This window comes from Lissotriton helveticus, chromosome 11 (assembly GCF_964261635.1).
Source record: "Lissotriton helveticus chromosome 11, aLisHel1.1, whole genome shotgun sequence".
Taxonomy (NCBI): Eukaryota; Metazoa; Chordata; class Amphibia; order Caudata; family Salamandridae; genus Lissotriton; species Lissotriton helveticus.
This window is the reverse complement of record NC_136072.1, coordinates 59,562,088-59,582,931: the sequence shown is the minus strand read 5'-3', so window position 1 is coordinate 59,582,931 and position 20,844 is coordinate 59,562,088. Positions and strand designations below refer to the sequence as shown.

At 45.4% G+C, this 20,844-nt stretch overlaps 1 protein-coding gene across 2 annotated transcripts in view; it reads right to left on the bottom strand.

Moving 5' to 3' along the window:
• The window catches only part of LOC144791753 (cytochrome P450 2J6-like), a 323,619-nt gene that overhangs the window by 18,213 nt on the left and 284,562 nt on the right, over positions 1–20,844 (bottom strand). For both annotated transcript variants that reach the window (XR_013602460.1, XM_078666523.1), the window contains exons 7-8: positions 8,438–8,625; positions 6,901–7,042 (exon numbers count right to left, since the gene is read on the bottom strand). Coding sequence is in view for 1 of the 2 variants with exons in the window: in XM_078666523.1 (XP_078522649.1) it covers positions 6,901–7,042; positions 8,438–8,625 (330 nt within the window). In the remaining variant the exon portion in view is untranslated. The remainder of the gene's footprint in view (positions 1–6,900; positions 7,043–8,437; positions 8,626–20,844) is intronic.

Genomic DNA, 20,844 nt, shown 5'->3' with positions numbered 1-20,844 from the left:
CGGTGGGGCAAGAGGTTGTGCACCAGGACTCGTCTGTAGTGGCTCATTCGGGCTCAACCTCAGGGCAGGTGTCGGATGACAGACAATTGGTCCCCAGACAACGGACTCCATCTGGCTCATTGGTTTCTGAGCACAGTGTAGTTTCCAGAGCCTCCAAGTCTTCTACTGGACTGAATATTGTGCAGGTGTCACCTGAGGCTTCACCTGAGCGTGTAGGGCGGCCTATTAACTTGTCTCCGAGGTGGCTGGAAAGCCTGAGACATTGGAAGATGCGTCCAGATGCAGGACTGATGGGGATGAGGGCTCCGGTCCCTCAGACGGAGCTGCATAGCAGATCACGCTCGAGGTCCTTAGTGAGAGAGAAATCACGTTCAAGGGAACGAAGGAGGCAGCGATCGGCAACTCCTCAGAGGCGGAGTAGACCTCCTTCACCATCTTCTACGTCGTCTAAGTCTTCTTTAAGATCTTCATATAGAGACTATTCTCCCACAATCTCATCTACTCCTCCGTCCAGAGTGTCTCCAGTGGATGATTTGGGCACATTTAATGATGTGTTGTGTCGTGGGGCGAATAAGTTCAAGATCAAGATGGCAGTTCCTCAAATAGCAACGTCAGTCATCTTTGAAACCCTGCATCACAAGACGACTGGTAGGCCTCTTCTGCCGTTAGTGCCCGGGTTGATAGAACCAGCAATGAGAACATTCTTAACTCCGGCCACGGTGGGTTCTGGTCCTTCTAGGATTGCTAAGAAGTACAGGGCTCCAGCAGAAGATCCTTTATTTTTGCGTTCTGACCCGCCTCCAGATTCACTTATTGTGGCGGCAGTCAGAAAAGCACATTCTGCGGCATCTACCTCTTCTGCTCCACCTGAAAAGGATAGTAAGAGTATGGATTCCTTGGGGAGAAGAATGTGCAACACCTCAGGTTCGGTCATGAGAGTGGCCAGTGCGTCAGCCTTATTGGGCCGCTATGATCGTCTGCTCTGGGACTCAGTAGCTCGTTTTGCAGATAAACTTCCTCAGGAGGATCAGAAGGACTTCCTAGAAATAGTGGAAGAAGGAGGATTGGTGGCTAACCAGAGTATAAGCGCGGCTGCTGATGCGACGGATCTGTCAGCTCATGGCTATGCACATGGTGTTTGTGCTAGACGTACTGCTTGGCTTCGCCTTACGGGACTGAAGCCAGAGGCTCAGAGGAAAATGGTGAATTTACCTTTTAATGGTTCGACTCTGTTTGGATCTCATGCTGACGACGAAATGTCTAAAATGAAAGTGGAGTTGGACACTCTGAAGGCAGTCGGCCTTGAAAAGAAAAAAGAATTTAGACGTCGGGGTAATTTTCGTCCCTTTGACAAAAGATCTTTTCAGCAGAGGGGCCAACAGACGAATTGGTCCTCGCAAAATCAAGGCCAGAATCAACAGAGGTCGCAATACCAACAGTGACGACCTGGACAAGGCAGAGGCAATGGAAAAAGGCAGCAATCCTCTGCTACCAAGCAGCCTCAAAAACAATAAACGGATGCTTCCTCCACAACCGTGTGCCACTCCGGTTGGAGGAAGTATTGTGTGGTATCTGGACGAGTGGAAGCAGATCACAAAGGACAGATGGGTGTTGAGTATTATTCAGAGCGGGTACCTTTTGAGATTCAAGAAGCCACCGCCTGTCATGCGTCCTCTAAAGATGGTTCAGTGGAATATAAAGCGCTTGCAACAGGAAGCGAATGTCCTTCTGAAGAAGAACGCCATAGAACCAGTACCATCTCATCAGAGATGTCAAGGCCTGTACTCTCGATTTTTTCTCGTGCAGAAAAAAGGTCCAGCTACGGAGTTCAGACCCATTCTGGATCTGAGACGATTGAACAAATTCATTCGGAAGGAGAAATTTCGAATGCTGGCTCTTCATCAGATCTTCCCTCAATTACACCAAGGGGATTGGATGTGCACCATCGATCTGAAAGATGCCTACTTGCATATTCCGGTATCGAGAAAGCATCGCAAGTTCCTCAGGTTCCAAGTAGGGGCTCATCATTACCAGTACTCAGTACTCCCTTTTGGCCTGAGATCAGCTCCCAGAACATTTTCAAAATGTATGGCGGTAGTTGCGGCTTGGCTTCGAAAGAGACGGATTTTCATATATCCGTACTTAGACGACTGGCTTCTGAAGAGTTCATCCCCATCGCTACTAGAAGAGCATCTAGCGATATGCCTCCAACTCATGTTCAAGTTGGGTCTGCAAGTCAACTACAAGAAGTCCATAATGAATCCCACCCAGAAGATCCACTACCTGGGTGCACAACTGGACACAGAAAACGAAAACGTGTGTCCTTCGGAGGAGAGATGGTCATCTATCAAGGCGAAGTGCGCGCTTCTCCTCCAGTATGCACGTCCAACAGTTCGGCAAGTAACCTCTCTCCTGGGGTCCATGGCATCGTGCATATTCATCGTGCCAAACGCACGTTTGCAGATGCGTCCTCTGCAGCAGTGTCTGGAAGATCAGTGGAAACAGAGGACAGGATGCTGGGAGGATCGAATTCATCTCCAACAGTCTGCAAAAGATTCCATCCGGTGGTGGATGAAGAAGACACACTTGATGAAGGGAGTTCCTTTTCATCAGGACCCACCAACGCAGACTCTGATCACAGACGCCTCTCTCCAAGGTTGGGGGGCGCATATGGGCCCTCTGCAGGTACAAGGGCTATGGTCAGACTTCGAGAAAGGATATCACATCAATCTACTCGAACTCAGAGCGGTCCATCTTGCTCTCAAGTCTCTGGCTCCATCTCTACAGACTCGGTCCCTCCTGGTGCAAACAGACAATACAACTACCATGTATTACTTAAACAAGCAGGGGGTACCAGATCCAGGACTCTGTCTATAGAAGCCCAGACCATCTGGCATTGGTTACTTGCACGAGACCTGTCCATAACAGCAGTTCACCTACCAGGGAGTCTCAACTCACAGGCGGACGGCCTCAGCAGAGACTTCGTCGAAGCGCACGACTGGGTTCTCAACGAAGACGTCGCGCAAAGCATTTTCCAGGCTTGGGGAACACCAGACATCGATCTGTTCGCAGACGCGGCAAACACAAAATGCCCCGTCTTCGCGTCCAGGTTCTCCCAGAAAGGGTCGCAAGGGAATGCCCTTTTGATAGACTGGTGTCAAAATTTGCTGTACGCCTTTCCACCGACACCGTTGATACCAGCAGTGATCAACCGGATGTACAAGACCAACTCCAGAATGATACTGATTTGCCCGGAGTGGCCACGGCAGTGGTGGTTCCCAGATCTCCTTCAGTTGTCAATCAGGCCACACAGGAGATTGCCTTGTCGCCCGGATCTACTGTCCAAACAGGAAGGGCGAGTGTTTCATCCCAATCTGTCCTCCCTGCGCTTGGCAGCATGGCTCCTGAAGTCATCCTGTACGGGCATTTACAGCTGAATCCGGAGTGTATGAACATTCTTAAGGAGGCAAAGCGGCCTTCTACAAGACAATCCTACGGATTTAAGTGGAAACGCTTTTACCTTTGGTGTCAGAGTAAGGGTCTTGACCCTATTCATGGTCAAGAACAGGTGATCTTGCCTTATCTTCTGTACCTTGCTGAGTCTGGTTTGCAGTTTAGTTCTATTAAAGTCCATCTTGCTGCAATAACTGCTTATAGAAAATCGCCAACACAGATATCGTTTTTTCGAATGCCTGTGGTGAAGGATTTTCTAGAGGGGTTAAGGAAGGTGTTTCCTCCAGTCAGGTCTCCTTCTCCACCTTGGGAGCTTAATGTGGTATTGACTAAGTTGATGGGTCCACCATTTGAGCCCATACATAAAGCTTCTTTGCAACACTTATCTTGGAAAGTAGCATTCCTGGTAGCCATCACTTCTGCTCGTAGAGTGAGCGAAATTCAGGCTCTGTGTTGCAAGGAACCGTACACAGGTTTTCATGGAAACAGAGTGGTGCTTAGGACTCATCCTGCTTTTCTGCCAAAGGTGGTGTCGGATTTTCATGTTAATCAATCCATAACATTGCCTACTTTCTTTCCAAACCCTTCGAGTCTGGCTGAGCGGACTTTGCATTCATTGGATCTAAAGAGGGTTTTGAAATTTTATTTAGATAAAACGAAGTCTTTGAGACACACGGACCGTTTGTTTGTGAACTATGGTCCTACGAATACTGGTTTGGCAGCATCCAAGAGATCCATTTCTAGATGGATAGTGTCATGTATCTTACTGGCTTATCAGCTAGCCCACAAGTCTTTATCAGGTAGACCTAGGGCTCATTCTACGAGAGGGAAAGCTGCTACCACAGCTCTTCTTAGGAATGTGGCTATGTCAGAGATATGTAAAGCAGCTACTTGGCGTTCAGTGCATACGTTTACACACCATTACTGCTTGGATTCTGATGCGCAGACTGATGCACAAGTGGGACAAGCATCACTCAGAAATTTGTTTGCTGTTTCTAGTTAAACACTGTATTTTTAAAAGTGCAGCTATGCATTTATCTGTTCGCCCGCTTCTAGTGGGTATGAGCTTGCTACTCTATTCAGTGTCTATGACTATTAATGAGTATCCCCTGGAAGAGAAGGATTAGTTACTTACCTGTAATCCTAGTTCTCTTCCAGGGGTATACTCATTAAAGTCATAAGCACCCTCCCGCCTCCCCGGGCGAACAGTAGCATTGAAGTGTTTTTCAATATGTATTATGAAGTTTTTTAAGTGCAGATTCCTGCTAAAAGTTTACTGTACCGTACAAAAGAACTGACCTAACTGTCACCTGTGGTGCATGATGGGAACAGAGTTCTCCTAGAGGCCTTAAAGGCAAAGTGTGCAGATTCTCTGGGGCCTTAAAGGCAGGGTGCCAGTCTGATTTTCTGTACACAGACAATTTTTCATATGCAGCCTTTTAGGCTAATAACTGTTTACAACAGGTTCTTTGATGAAAATAAAAGTTTTTCATGGTTATGAAATGCATTTTGGGCTCATGCCTGTTTATTGCATTATATACAGCATATTTTCATGCTTCAGAACGTGTGTAATATTGGCTTTATTAGCCTATGTATATATGTTAGGCTGCATATTATGGTTATTATACATTTATATGTGTATAATTAGTTTAGTACTATGTACTTTTTGATATATTTACACATATATATGTATATTGTTATGTGTTCCGGGTTCCCGCTCTTGGGCGGAGATAATTCAGTGCTTATGACTTTAATGAGTATACCCCTGGAAGAGAACTAGGATTACAGGTAAGTAACTAATCCTTACTGCTCACCAGGCAAATTTGCTTTTACAACTCACACTTTGTAAAAGCTGGTGAAATTTGAGGTGTGAAAAATAGTAACATTCCAAATTTTCAGTTTGGAACATTGGGATTACCAGTTACCCCTCATTCCAGCCTCTAGAACTCAGAATACAAGAATAATATTGAACAGTGGAAAACTGGACCTGCAGTATCTGCATCCCCTAAACAGTATTCCCACTCCTTGAGAAAGGCGACGGGTATAGCACCAATCCTCACCCCTAACCCCCACTTGGAAAAAATAGAGGATATAGCTATTAGCTGCCCCTATGTATAAATTGGACCTCCCTGGTCCAACTCCAATGTATATCAGAGAATGGGTGGGATACTGGACAAACTCTTCAACTCATAGGGCACATTTCCTCCACCACCGCTTCTGAAGGTGGGAAATTAATGTGCCTGCCTTAGGGCAGTGTAAGGGTGTAGAACATTTTTAGTGGAACCTCTCCCTCACAGGTGAAAATGGCCGAGTAGAAAGCTGTATGTTTGTATGTATGTAAAACTAATATTGCAGCAGTCTAGCTGGGAAGAAAAGTACTCTGCAGACATATATATAAACAAAAGGGACAATGTTGGAAGAATTGCATTTCTTAAGAAGTGTGATGTCAATCTTAGGAATGCATACACTTTACTTCTTGGACCAGGACACAAATCTGCTTCTGCATAAGTCAGACCTAAACGATGCATTGCCTCTCAGATCAAGACCCAAAAAGACAAGTGGAATAGTCACTTTCGGTTATGATTTACTTATCCGGCAAATATTTATATACTTTGCTAGGACAAGAAGTGGAGCTTTTACCTATGATATCGCATGTATTATTAATATTATTATGATGACCTTATTTACTTTAGAAGAAAAACTAAAACCTCACACTAGTCTTGGAGAAGCATTTGTTTAAAATCAAAATTGACAGTACCATATCAACTTAAAAGGTGGAGAGACCTCAGGAGGGTGCAAGGAGGAGGGGAATGAGATTTCTTGATCATAATATATTAGTGACCTTATTTAGAGTTTGTCAACATACCCTGCAAACAAAACCCTCAGTTTGCACAGCTCATTTGGATGCTGGTGGACCTTAACTATTCCATCTACGGAGCCCCGTTTCCTCCATCGATGGAAAACATCTTCTAACAGCCCAACGGGGTAGGGATCACCAGAGGAAGAACATTACACCATTTGCCCAATGTCAAGAGGATGGTGTAATTCCTATTTTACCTGTCCATCATAAGGACGGGTAAAAAAACAATAATTACTTGAAGGCCCAAGGAGAAAACATGGTATGGTGTATATTATATTTTAGTTTTTTTAGAAACAAACTCCTGCCTGGTCGTTTGTTTCTGAAAAACTCAAAATAATTGTCAAGATTGTGGACAACTGTTCAAACTGACAGCAGCCATCCACCAATCTTTTAAGGCATTGAAAGGAAGCACCATGACAGCGGTTGCCTTCAAGGTACAGGGATGACCGATTGGCCACGTCTAAATTTGGTGAATGAAGTACCATTAAGATGAAGGAGGTAATGTCCTCTGATATCCTGATGAACACTACTCTGTCTGCCAAACTCTGAATCAGGCATTACATTTCTTGAACCCTGACTTTGTGTACCTGCAGAAAAGGCTAAGAAGGCCTCCTTGTGCATGAACTTCTGTTCTTTGTCAAGGAAATGTCCTGGATTGAACTGTTGAGGTGTCTCCCAGTGCTCAGGATCACACAGAGCTGAGAAAAGATTAGGTATGATGAGAGAACCCTGGGAGGAAAAAAATAGATTATTAGATTAGAATGACAGGCAAAAGATGTTCCAATTATATAAATTATTTCATATGGCACAACTATTCCCAAGGTGGATGTCAGTGCTCTAAGCTCGGTTCTGAGAAGGTGGGAGTTGGACAGGTGTCTTAATTTTTCCAGACTCCAAAACTCATGCAGTCATCTAAGTGAGTTTAATGATGATCATTGAGAGAGTGAAAGGAAGATGACCATCGAGTCATAACATCTCTGAGGAATGGTCAAGAAGAATTCTCAGAGGTAATACATGATGAAAATAAACATTAGGAAGGCACATCAAAATGGATAGTGGTCCGAGGGAAATTTAATATCCTTGAGAAAACAGGGAGAGCCCCTAAGGAAATAGACTAATATGTCTACTATGATCATCTGTTTAAAGGACTTGGCTCTTTGGCAGCTCTAGCTGGCTTGTTGGATAATATTGTTTAGAGAATACCTTTAGTAAGATCCCTTTCATGGAGCAAGTAAGAGTGTGGAGATGGGAGTTGATTTAGAAAAGTTATGACCAGATACTCTTTGGTAGGATTCTTTGGGTTATGTGGTGTTTAGTTCATAAAAATGTGGGAAAGTTGAACTCAACACTAGAAAATGCATTTGATTATTGGCAATATTTAGTAAATTGAGGGGTCTTCAAGGTCCCACCAGTAATGCTACCTGAAAAAAAGAGGTGGTGGAACAGGAATGATGTGGAATAACATTCATTAAGAAGCATACACACAGAGTTGCAGAAGTAAATTAATATTATAAAGCAACTACTTTGGAGATAAATCACAGCTAGTATAGATGTTCATGCAGCAGTCCCTGGAAACTAAGATGACCCCCACCTGTCGAGATGCCACATAAGAATGTTAAATTGTTTCACCACTCATGTTTAATTTTTTGGCACAACATTGCCTATTTCCCCAATCCACAGGTCTATAGTTGCCTGCCTCTCTGGCCTTAATTCTGATGAGCAACTTCTAACAAAATATTTTAAATGTCCATTTCATACTCTACTTCATGTGTGTGAGGTGTGTCTTGAAAGTAACTGATGGCAAAACGTGTGATCTCTGCCACTGCACCACCTTGTAATGCTGATGATTCGTTCTTTTTCATGGGATAATCCGTGCACTTTTTTCTTCTTCTCCTGCCTCACAATTCTAGTGTATTCACCTTGTTCATCAATAGATGCCCCAAATGTCAGCCACAATGTTAGTGCATTTGCACCTTGCCTGATGGTAAACTTTATACTCAATGTTGTCTTTTACCTCACAATAATACATTAACTACGCGGCCAGATCATAACCCTGCTCAGTCCGCTTCGTAATTTGTCTCTCAGTGCTGGTCAATAGGTTACTCAACGCTGGTGCATATGTACCTTTTCAATGTTGAATCCCTGCAATGAGATCTCCTTCACAGTCTTCCTAAAAAGACCAATTGGTGCAATACTGCTCATGCGTTGTATCTCATGGATCACGGCATTGGTGTAGGGAAGCCTCTTCCGGTCCTCATAGTGAATGATCTGGGACTCTCCTATGACATCATCCATCTCCTTCTGAACATTCTCTGGAGAGAGATATTTACACAAATCAGGGAACTGCTGGCATTCTAACCCACTAATGCCTACAAGTAAGATAGTTTTTGCAAGATAGTTGACAATATAAGCCCATCCTGTTCCTTAACCCATCCTAATTCAGACCAATTGAGCTTAAACCAACTCATTGGAAGTGAACTCTGCTCAGTTAAATTGAAACCACCCGCGCCTAATGGCATAAAATAAAAACCTCCATCCAAGTGCCGAAAATATGCTCTATCATTTGAATTAAGGATTTGACCCACGCTCTGGGAGCGTTTTCTCAATTTTGTTTATTACAGTGCCCCGAGGATTAAGCGCATCAATGTGCATGGCTTTACACAGGTCTTGGTCATGATGCGCATCACCATCTTTGATGTTGCTTTAAACACATTGTAAAACAAGTGAAAACAGACTGTAATACAATGACTGAAAACTAAACATATTTACATGATACTAAGAAAACATGTCTGCACAAAATTAATTAATAATCAATTTACACACAAAATTTTTGGAAATAGGCAAAAACTATAAATTCATCTCCTTTCAAACTCACTGATAACTCAATAAACCATCAGTATTTACCTGTTAATACAGGTAATCATCAAGCCCAAGGCTTCATCTGTATATATAAAAACGAATGTATGTCTGTCTGTTTGTCCTTTATGCATGACTAAACCATTCATCCGATCAGCATGAAACTTTGGGAAGTTGTTGAGTACACTCCCGCGAACGTTTCTGGCAACAATAACAATTAAAAATGTGTTAAATATCGGCCCCCCGGCCCCCCAGGGTCCTCATAGTCTTTCCAAGACTGAATGGTTACAGTTTCCGGTGCGACTCGCTTTTGCAATGACCATCAACAAAGCACAAGAACAATCGCTGCAAGTGTGTGGACTAGATTTGGAGAATCCGTGCTTCTCACATTGACAACTGTATGTGGACAGCTCATGCGTCGGAAAACCTTCTGATTTATTCGTGTACGCACCAGACGGAAGAAAAAAAAATACCGTGTATCCATAAGCACTCGAATAAATAAACAGAATTAAAACAACACTTTAAAATGTTTTCCATATTAAAATGAATAAGTTTCAATAAAAATGACACAATGTAAATTGAATGTTATCATAACAAGTTTCCTTAAATTTCCTTTCTTCTGAGATCGCAGCAACATGCGACGGGTGAGCTAGTGTTTAAATAAATTGACTCAGCATGCTCAACAGTATTTAACAGGCAAATATCATAATGAACAAATATTCATATAGAGTATACCGCTTGTCAAACTTAATATACAAGTAAAAAAGATATATTAAATTAATAAAATTAATTATATTCCTGTTAACTCATGATCTGCTCTCATGTACCAGTGGACTATCACAGGCAATCTCTGATGTATAGTGGAAGCTCACTAGGGCAGGAGGGCTGACAAGGAGTTCAAATAAATATGATTATTTTATTCACTTATAATACTGCAATAAGAGGAACAAATTATTTTTGTTTATTGTTTTTATTTCTTAGATTAGGGCCTTCACCGTACCCCCGTGGGTGCACAGCCTTCTTTAAAAAAAAATTGGTGGGTTTCCATGGATGAGCAGTCAACCGTCAACCATCTTTTGCCCTAGCAGTTCGCCTCCCTTCTTCCAGAGAGGCACCAACAATCTTACACAGTTTTATACAATACATTTATATGAATAATGTGCTAATAATATATGATTTAGTACTCTCTTTACTCTTCTATCTTTATAACCTATACATTTTGGCATTTATTTGAATGGACCACATATTTGGCCAAAGACATACTCTGTTTCAAAGATAAATGAGAACAAACATTTAAAAACTTTACAATAGGACCAAAATTGGAAAGTGTGGATGTTTTAGCTTTGTGTTTTAAATATGTGGCACATCCATTATCAGGTTTCTCCTAATTAATCAAGAATATTCAAGATATAAAACTGTGACCATGTCCTTAGAGTGAGGGTCACTGTTGGCACAGGACTCCTTTTACAGTGGCAAAGCAGTCTCACTATTCAGCCACGTGAGTGAACATCACACCTGATCTTCCATTTGCCACCAGGGTGTCATGATCCTGAGGCAGCATACAGCCCCCAACCTTCACCTTTCCAGGTTGCGCCTGAAACGTATGAAAGTTGCAGGGACTACATCTCCCATAAGGCCAAGGGACATGTAGCAGGCCGACAGGAAGGAGCACACTAATATTTAAGTCCCGCCTCTGGAGAAAACGGCGCTTGACAATCTGTCGTCGGAGCTTTGATGCTGTTTGCCGTTGCCTGTCTAAGTTACTGGAAATCTTGCCGTCGTGCGTTTTTGTGCCTGAAGTAAACGCAATTCTTAGAGCGCCACTGCGCTTTAATCTCTCCTGCCTTTGACCGCGGCAATTACCGCGGAACCGAGGGAGGAGCCGCGTCTCTGTTCTCTGGAGCCGAACAGGAGACGCCGACCCTTGCGCTGTATGGGAGAGTGGTTTAACCTCTCAACAGCTGTACTTTGTTTGTCTACCAGCAGTCTCGGTTCTGGAACCGAACCTTCGAGACCTTTGATCTTTTTGCCTTTATATTCTTTTGCACGGAACTCGAACATTGGGATTATCAGTGCCCCACAGAACTGGCAAGCCACCCTTTGTGTACCTCCCTTGCTCCGAAGATAGGAGTCACAGGAGATACAGAGACATCGCCTGACTGCGTGCGACTGTGCCTGCCAGAATTCTTTTCTCTTCTCACGCAAGACCAGCACTCCCAGGTACCCTCCTTCTCTGTCACCCCTCAGCACGAAGAACAGTCCTGTGGACACATTTCAGGACACATTCATGTAAGTGCGTACGGATGGTGTGTGTCTGAGCTGGAGTGAGAGTGATTGCAGTACTACTCATTCTGTTCTTGTTTTCTCCCTGCTGCAGGGGTCCTAGAGGGAGTATAGAACAGGTCTCCTATTCCTGTGAACGGAACAGGCATCTTTATTATTTAGTCCCCTTCCCCTTTTCCCTAGAATAGTTCACTACCCATAGTGCTCTGATACATTGTGGTGGGTGTAGCGTTTGGGGGACATTGGGAACTACTCTTCACGGCATCGTTCCTGCTGGCCGTTCTGAAGGTTAGTGGCTTAGTATTGTTGGCGCTACTGACACCTGACAGATTGTCAAGCCCAAGTTACTAGCCAGCCCGAGCGATGGATACTAATGCAGTACTCACCTCGCTCTTGGAAAGTTTTAATGCCTTACAGCATGAGGTTCAAACCTCTAGACTTGAAAACCAAGAACTCAGGAAAGAGATGGGTACTATAAGGAGAGAGGTGGCGGGGATTTCGAGACAAGGAGGCAGATCCTATATCCGAGAGGTGACCCTACCCCCTCCTTCTCAGGCCACCCAGCCCACCACGGTCACTCCCCCAGACGGAGGGTTCTTTGCTCCCAGTCCCCATGCCCAGATAGCTGCAGGACCCGTTCCTACGGTGCATGTTCTCCAGCACTCCGGAATCCCATTGGCCCCTCCTGAGAGATTCTACGGGGATCCTAAGAAGTTCGAAACATTTCTGAACCAGTGCCGCCTGCATTTCTTGTGCAAACCTGCCATATTTCAAGATGAAGCTACCAAAATAGCGTTCATGATGTCGTATTTGGGTGGAAATGCGGCGAGTTGGTCCATTCCTCTAATGGAACGCAATGACCCTGTATTACAGAATTTCGCAGGATTTTGCCTAGAAATGAGAAAACTGTTTGATCGCAAGTCACACATGCTCACCTTAGACCGAGAGTTATTAACCCTTCGACAGGGTTCTCAAGACCTACTGTCGTACATTACCACCTTCAACCGGTTGGTTGTGGAATCCGACTGGCCTCCAGCGAAAAGGACTTCCCTTTTTTATCAAGGGCTGCGGGGGGAACTTAAAGATGTGCTCTCACAGGTTGTGCAACTACCGCAGACATGCGAAGAAATGATTGATCTCACGGTGCAACTGGATCACCGTTTACTCGAAAGGAGGGAAGACAGGTCCAAAGCAGACGTTTGTTTTACGCCTTCTAGACCTGGAACAAATCAAGAAGAACCCACACCACAGAGCGACAAATCAGAACCCATGCAGATTGGGGGAATCCGGGGCCCCCTGACGGCTGGAGAGCGAGACAAAAGAAGGAAAATGATGCTCTGCATGTATTGCGGAAAAGCAGGCCATTTTATCAAGGACTGCCGAGCTCGAGCCCAAGCCTCTAACCAAAAACCGAATTCAAAGGGGCAGGCCGTAGTCAGAGGAATTGAAGGATCGGGAAACGAACAGGCTTGAGCCAGTGAGAGGTCACTGGTTCAACATGCGCCTGGACAACGATCTCTTCAGTGATAGCGAACACCCTCCAGAGTACAGCAGCCCACCTCACTGTGGAAGTGCGGTTCTATCCAGATGAGACTCATCAAATTATGGTAGCTGCCCTGATAGACTCCGGAGCAACCGGCAATTTTATCGACCAAGCATACTCTCGTTTGATAGGTGTGGAATGGCAGAAGAAGAAGGCCCCCACGCAAGTCCACGCCGTGCACGGAAAAACCCTCACATCGGGACCTGTCTGGTATCATACAGTCCCTCTACGTATGAAACTAGGTGAACAGCACTATGAATCTATCCAATTCGATGTCATAGACGCCCCGCAGTTCCGGTTGATATTGGGCATGCCATGGCTCATAGTACATAACCCTACTATCAGATGGGCCGAGCGCACAGTACAGATGGACTCTTTGTACTGTCTTGAACATTGTACACATAAGAGGATGGTAAAGGAGAAACCACATGAAATCAACAGGGCCGTTTGCCTCGCCACTGTTTGCCCCCCGTTGGAATCTTGCAGCACGACCCTCTTGCCTGGAGACTACGAGGCATATCGTTCGGTGTTCGATAAACAATTGGCTACACAACTACCCCCTCATCGGGCATACGATTGCCGAATAGAGCTGATCCCGGGAGCTGAAATCCCTTGTAGCAGGGTATATGCTTTAACGGAACCGGAAACGCGATATCTCCGTAATTATATCGATGAACATCTTGCCTCCGGTTTCATCCGGCATTCCTCCTCGCCGGCTTCGTCGCCCCACTTTTTCATCTCAAAGAAGGACTGTGATGAACTTCGCACCTGCATCGACTATCGGGCCATTAATCGTATCACGATCAAAAATCGATACCCATTACCCTTGATTCCGGTTTTACTAGATCAACTGAAAGGGAGCAAGTACTTCACGAAACTGGACTTACGCGGAGCCTACCATTTGGTGAGAGTGAAACAAGGGGACAAATGGAAGACCGCCTTCAGAACCAAATTCGGACTCTATGAATACAGAGTGATGCCATTCGGACTCTGTAACGCCCCCGCGGCGTTTCAGTACTTCATGGATGAAGTGCTGAGAGGACTGCTAGAGACCATCTGCATCGTCTACATCGACGATATTCTAATCTACTCCACCACTCTCATTGAACATGTGCAACATGTAAAGACCGTACTAGAACGTCTCCGACTCCATTCCCTATACGCCAAATTGGAAAAGTGCTTATTCCACGTTAAGGAAATAGCCTTCCTTGGGTATATCATAAACAAAGACGGATTCCAAATGGAAAAAGGCAAGGTGGAGGCGATAACCGGCTGGAAAACACCTTTCAATGTCCGAGCTGTCCAGTGTTTCTTGGGATTCGCGAACTATTACAGGCGCTTCATCAAAGACTTTTCGCGGATCATCCAACCCATCTCTTGCCTTCTCAGAAAAAACACCCCGTATGCATGGGGAAAAGAAGCGGCGAGGGCCTTTGAGACACTCAAGGAACGATTCACAAATGCACCTATCCTACGACATCCAGACACTCAATTGCCGTTCATCTTAGAAACAGATGCTTCCCAGTACGCATTAGGTGGAGTGCTCTCCCAAAGACATCCATCCACGGGGCAACTCCATCCAGTAGCCTATTTTTCGAAAAAATTGACTCCTAGTGAGATCAACTATTCCATATCAGATAAGGAGCTCCTCGCAATTAAGAGGGCATGCGAAGAATGGAGACATTACCTTCTTGGGGCTCGTCACGTGGTTGAAATCTACACAGACCACAGAAACCTGCTATTTCTAAGGACAGCAAAGGCGTTAACACCTCGGCAATTGAGATGGACGTTATTCTTTGCCGACTACGATTTTGTAATTAAGTACAGACCAGGACCCCAAAACGGTAAGGCGGATGCCTTGTCGCGGAACGAAGATGTTCATGAAGCGGACCAGGAAGAAAAAACTGACATACCCTCTATCTTGCCGGCATCCAGTTTTGCAGGCTTACATCTAGCGTTGCTCGAGTCACATGACTTCTTGGACGACCTGAAGGTGGCGATCTCAGAACTAGACAGCGATGCCTGGATTCAAGAGGACCCAGAATCCCGCACAAAAAAGGAAGACCTACTGTACCAGGCGCATGCCATGTATGTATCACACTCCGCTCTCCAGAAAAAGGTGTTGGCATGGGCTCATGACTCCAACTTGGGAGGACACTTGGGACGGAGTAAAACCATTGCCGCCATAGAACGCTCATTCTGGTAGCCATCACTGCGAAGGGATGTCGAGAAGTACTTACAGACCTGTGCAATATGTGCACAAGGAAAGGCCAACCATGCGAGACCAACAGGACTTTTGCGCCCTCTCCCCATTCCTCCTAAACCATGGCACACCGTTTCTATGGACTTTATAGTCGAGATGCCGCCATGTGAGGGATTCACTACTATCCTAGTCGTTGTGGATCACTTGTCTAAAATGGGCCATTTTATACCACTCAAAAGATTACCCACATCCGCAGAGCTGGCATTTGTATTTCTCCAGAACATTGTACGATTACATGGAATCCCAAACGTCATAATCACGGACAGAGGGTCGCAATTCATATCCCGTTTCTGGAAGGCAATGTGCAACTCCATGTCCATTGAAGCAAAACTGTCTAGCAGCTATCACCCCCAGACTGACGGAAAAATGGAACGCCTAAACCAGACTCTGGAGCAGTATCTTTGTTGCTTTTCCCTACAGAACGCCACAGATTGGTATCCGAAGTTATGGACGGCCGAATTCACATACAACAATTCTGAACACAGTACGTTAGGGTGCTCCCCTTTCTTTTGTGTCAACGGATTCCACCCTAACATACTCCCCTTTAAATGGCCTATACAATCTCGTCTGCCAAGTGTTTGTGAACACCATGCTCACCTAAAAGCGGTATTGATGGATGCAAGGCGGCATTTGCTAACCGCCCAACGCTCTCAAGAAGCAGCAAGCAGATAAGAAGAGGAATCCTGAACCCACCTACCAAGTTGGGGACAAAGTCTGGTTAAGCACGAAAAATCTGCCTCTGAAAGGCGTGAACAAACTGAAACCCCGATACGTGGGACCCTATGGTATTGAGGAAGTCATCAACCCTGTCGCAATGCGACTGTCCTTGCCCGTTTCCTGGCGCATCCATCCTATTTTTCATGTCTCTCTCCTTCTCCCATGCCCTGTGAGCACTAGGTTACCTGTTCGTCCTATACCCGTCGAGGTAGAAGGGTGGGATGAGTACGAAGTGCAGTCCCTCCTGGACTCCAGAGTAGTGCGTGGAAGGGTCCAATACTTGGTGGACTGGAAAGGGTTCGGGGTGGAGGATAGAACCTGGGAACCTGTAGAGAACCTCCATTGTCCTGATCTGTTAGAGGAGTTCCATTCCACCCACCCGGGGAAGCCTGGTCGACCTCCGAGTCGGCGGTCCTTGAGAGGGGGTTCTGTCATGATCCTGAGGCAGCATACAGCCCCCAACCTTCACCTTTCCAGGTTGCGCCTGAAACGTATGAAAGTTGCAGGGACTACATCTCCCATAAGGCCAAGGGACATGTAGCAGGCCGACAGGAAGGAGCACACTCCTATTTAAGTCCCGCCTCTGGAGAAAACGGCGCTTGACAATCTGCCATCGGAGCTTTGATGCTATTTGCCGTTGCCTGTCTAAGTTACTGGAAATCTTGCCGTCGTGCGTTTTTGTGCCTGAAGTAAACGCAATTCTTAGAGCGCCACTGCGCTTTAATCTCTCCTGCCTTTGACCGCGGCAATTACCGCGGAACCGAGGGAGGAGCCGCGTCTCTGTTCTCTGGAGCCGAACAGGAGACGCCGACCCTTGCGCTGTACGGGAGAGTGGTTTAACCTCTCAACAGCTGTACTTTGTTTGTCTACCAGCAGTCTCGGTTCTGGAACCGAACCTTCGAGACCTTTGATCTTTTTGCCTTTATATTCTTTTGCACGGAACTCGAACATTGGGATTATCAGTGCCCCACAGAACTGGCAAGCCACCCTTTGTGTACCTCCGTTGCTCCGAAGATAGGAGTCACAGGAGATACAGAGACATCGCCTGACTGCGTGCGACTGTGCCTGCCAGAATTCTTCTCTCTCCTCACCTCACGCAAGACCAGCACTCCCAGGTACCCTCCTTCTCTGTCACCCCTCAGCACGAAGAACAGTCCTGTGGACATATTTCAGGACACATTCATGTAAGTGCGTACGGATGGTGTGTGTCTGAGCTGGAGTGAGAGTGATTGCAGTACTACTCATTCTGTTCTTGTTTTCTCCCTGCTGCAGGGGTCCTAGAGGGAGTATAGAACAGGTCTCCTATTCCTGTGAACGGAACAGGCATCTTTATTATTTTGTCCCCTTCCCCTTTTCCCTAGAATGCTTCACTACCCATAGTGCTCTGATACATTGTGGTGGGTGTAGCGTTTGGGGGACATTGGGAACTACTCTTCACGGCATCGTTCCTGCTGGCCGTTCTGAAGGTTAGTGGCTTAGTATTGTTGGCGCTACTGACACCTGACACAGGGCCACTGGAAGAAGAGACAAGCAATCACCTACAAACCTGGAAGGAGTAAATGTGTTTTTCCTACTCACTGGCCAGGTAGTGGTGTGATTTGAGGCAGAAGTGTCAATGCATTTTTCAGGTTGCTGTCTTCCATTAGTTGTAGGCATTTGAAAAAAGGGAAACTGTAGCAAACAGGTAGGACCATTGTTTCCACAAACAGAAGATAGAAATCTCTGTTTTTCTTTCTTGATAAACTTAGCCATGTTCCTGTGAAGCATTTTCATCATCTACTTATTGAATAACACCTAAATACTGTGCATTCGGGGGCTTGTGGGAGTTATATTTTCCCTTTGCCACGTAGATCTACCAATCAAGTTTTTAAATCGGGGAGATATTGGCACTGCTGCTATTCCGACTAGACAGAGCATAGATAAAGAAAGCACTGAATGAAGTACATAATTTTCTTAGTTAAGGGTGGTGATATTAAACGTATTGGACCTGAGGCACCAATATAACTTACACTTTTGAGTAAGTTTATGCTTTTGAGTAAGTTTACTTCTTTTTTTTGGTATTCAGAAACTGTGCTTTTGTAGTAACCCCTATTGGAAATATTGTTACAGGAAATCTAACTTTTAAATAGTCAAAATAGTTAAACAGATACATTAAATCGTGTATATTTGCTATTTAATTATAAAATATTTTAATAACCCGCTGTGGATTTGAAAAATAATGTAATTAAACATGTTAATGAACAATCATTAAAATAACTTTAATTCATTCTGTACATTACTTTTAATAATTATTAATGCACATTAAACAAGTATCACCGCCCTGACTTCCACATTCAGGGCGGAGGTCTCATCATGGTAAAGTGTAAATTAAACAATTAATATTTGTTACAAGTGATGTAGATAATTAATTATAATTTATGTAATTAGTTTTTAATAAATATGTATGTTACATTATGTTGAATTGTGTTATACTTAATGGATATTCTTACTTTTGCATATTTTTCAACAATAATAAATAGTCCTTTTTTTTAAAATATGGGGGCCTATTAGGAAGGCGGACGGAAACGGGTTCCGTCCGCCATGGTTGTGGCAAAAATACTCCTGACCGCTCCGTGGATAAACCGCCGGTGCGATTAGGATATATTAGCCAACACTCACCGACCGCGGCGGACGGATAACACCAAAGACCGCCGCAAGCGGACGGAACAACAGAAACAGGCTCAACCGCCGCCATACCTTCGGAGGTTCCGGACGCACGATTAGGATAACCCCGCCATCCCAACGGAACTTACCAACTTCCACGACCGCCGCGGAAAAAAGCATCGACAAACGGAGCTTGGCTGCGGAAGGACCAAACTAACATCACCCCTGCAGTCAAACCGAAGCAAAAATGGCGGGCGGTAGTAAATAGCAAACAAAAAATAACAGCAGACACACCCACCTCCAACAACTACACGCTCCAATGACACCCCCAGCACAAACAAGAGCACCCAAGTCAACACACCCACAAAACACCTGACCGCCATAAACCATTGGGACACAACCACCACACAGAGTATAAAAGGAATCCCTCCCATTACCACAATCCTTTGCATCACAGCACAGCTGGAACAAAGATGCAGAACATCAGAAACAACAGAGACACACAAACACACATACAACCTGCACACCAACACACCCACCACACCAACCCTCACCGCACCATCCCTACATACCACACACCTGCACACCCCACACCACCAACACCTTGCACATCACACACCATGGCACCCAAGAAAAACCCCAAGTTCACAGAGAGTGAGCACACATACAACACAATAGTCATCACAGCACACTCACCTACAAGCCACGCACATTCTTGGCGCAGATTGGCCATCAGTTGTGGGACAATGCAGCTCCGCAGGATGTGGGAGTCATGTGCGGACCCGGGAAATCTGGCACACACATGGGAGATGATGTTGTCAGCTAGGCACACCACTTGCACGTTGATCGAATGGTAGTGCTTCCGATTGCAATATACAGGTTCACGTGCCTGGGGTGGAATTAGACCAATATGTGTGCCATCAATGGCACCCACTACGTGTGGAATCTGGCCCAGGGCATAGAAGTCCCCTTTGACTGCTGCCAACTCTGCCGGCCGTGGAAAATAGAAGTTATCATCCTTGTAATGCATCATGGCATCCAGCACATCCCGCAGTACCATGCTGAACATGGATTGTGACATCCCCCCGGCATGACCAACTGTGTACGGGAAAGTGCCTGTTCGAAGAAGTGAAGTGCCACCATCACCTTTGCTGTGGGTGTAATAGCTCCTGGATATGTCCTGCGTGGCTGCAGATGGGGTGCCAATTGGGCTACAAGCTCCTGCAATCTACGTCGGTCAAGCCGGAATTTGCGGATCCCCTCATCGTTAACCATGTCAACCAGCACAGTGTAGGGTCGATGCACATTTGGAGCCCTCCTGTGGGAGTAGATGGGAGCAGATGTCAATTGACCAACACCGCATAGCTGTGCCACACTATCACATCTTGACCGACACAATACAAATATTAGATGTTGCAGACACTGATTGTATGTGTGACGTGACCGAAATATATGCCACTACAGCTAACTACACACACAATGTTCACCCACAAACAACATCCTGTGTGCAAACATGTTCAATGTAACGTGCACACATGTTGAGAGAACAGCCAACATCACATGACTGAGGGCCCAAGTGTGGACAAGCGTCCCCACAGACACACATGGACGTGCACACACAACACGAACATGGAACACACCCTCCTTGTGTTCATGCACCCATGACCCCACCTACAATGCTGGGTATCCTCACATGACATGCATGGGCACACAACAGGCGACACACATACGCATACACAGAATGCATGTATACCCCCTTCATTGCTACTTGCACACACAAACAACACACTCACAACAGCTTCTGAATGTGGGTACACAGCCTTGATGTACTGTGTAGATGTGTACAAATAGAAACGTGTGTCCGCAAAACCAAGCAAAACATTGCCAGGCACATCTGACGCAACTTGGGTGCACATCACTGGCCTTTGTTAACCACTGGCAAGGTCAATAGTATGACCACACATGCAAAAAATGGACATGAATGACACACGTGGACACAGGCCATTAACTTGACATAATGATTCTTGATGCATCCCGGACATGTCCGGACACACATGTACAACTATGAACATTACATGTGAGCGGAGACATGCATTGTGTGTACACACGCCATCCGGGTACGCCTTCCCCCAACACAGAAGATGATCCTTGATACTGCAATTGTGCATAACATATGCTGCATGGTCAAGGACCATCACGGTCACACCCCGCCAAACGCATGTGTGC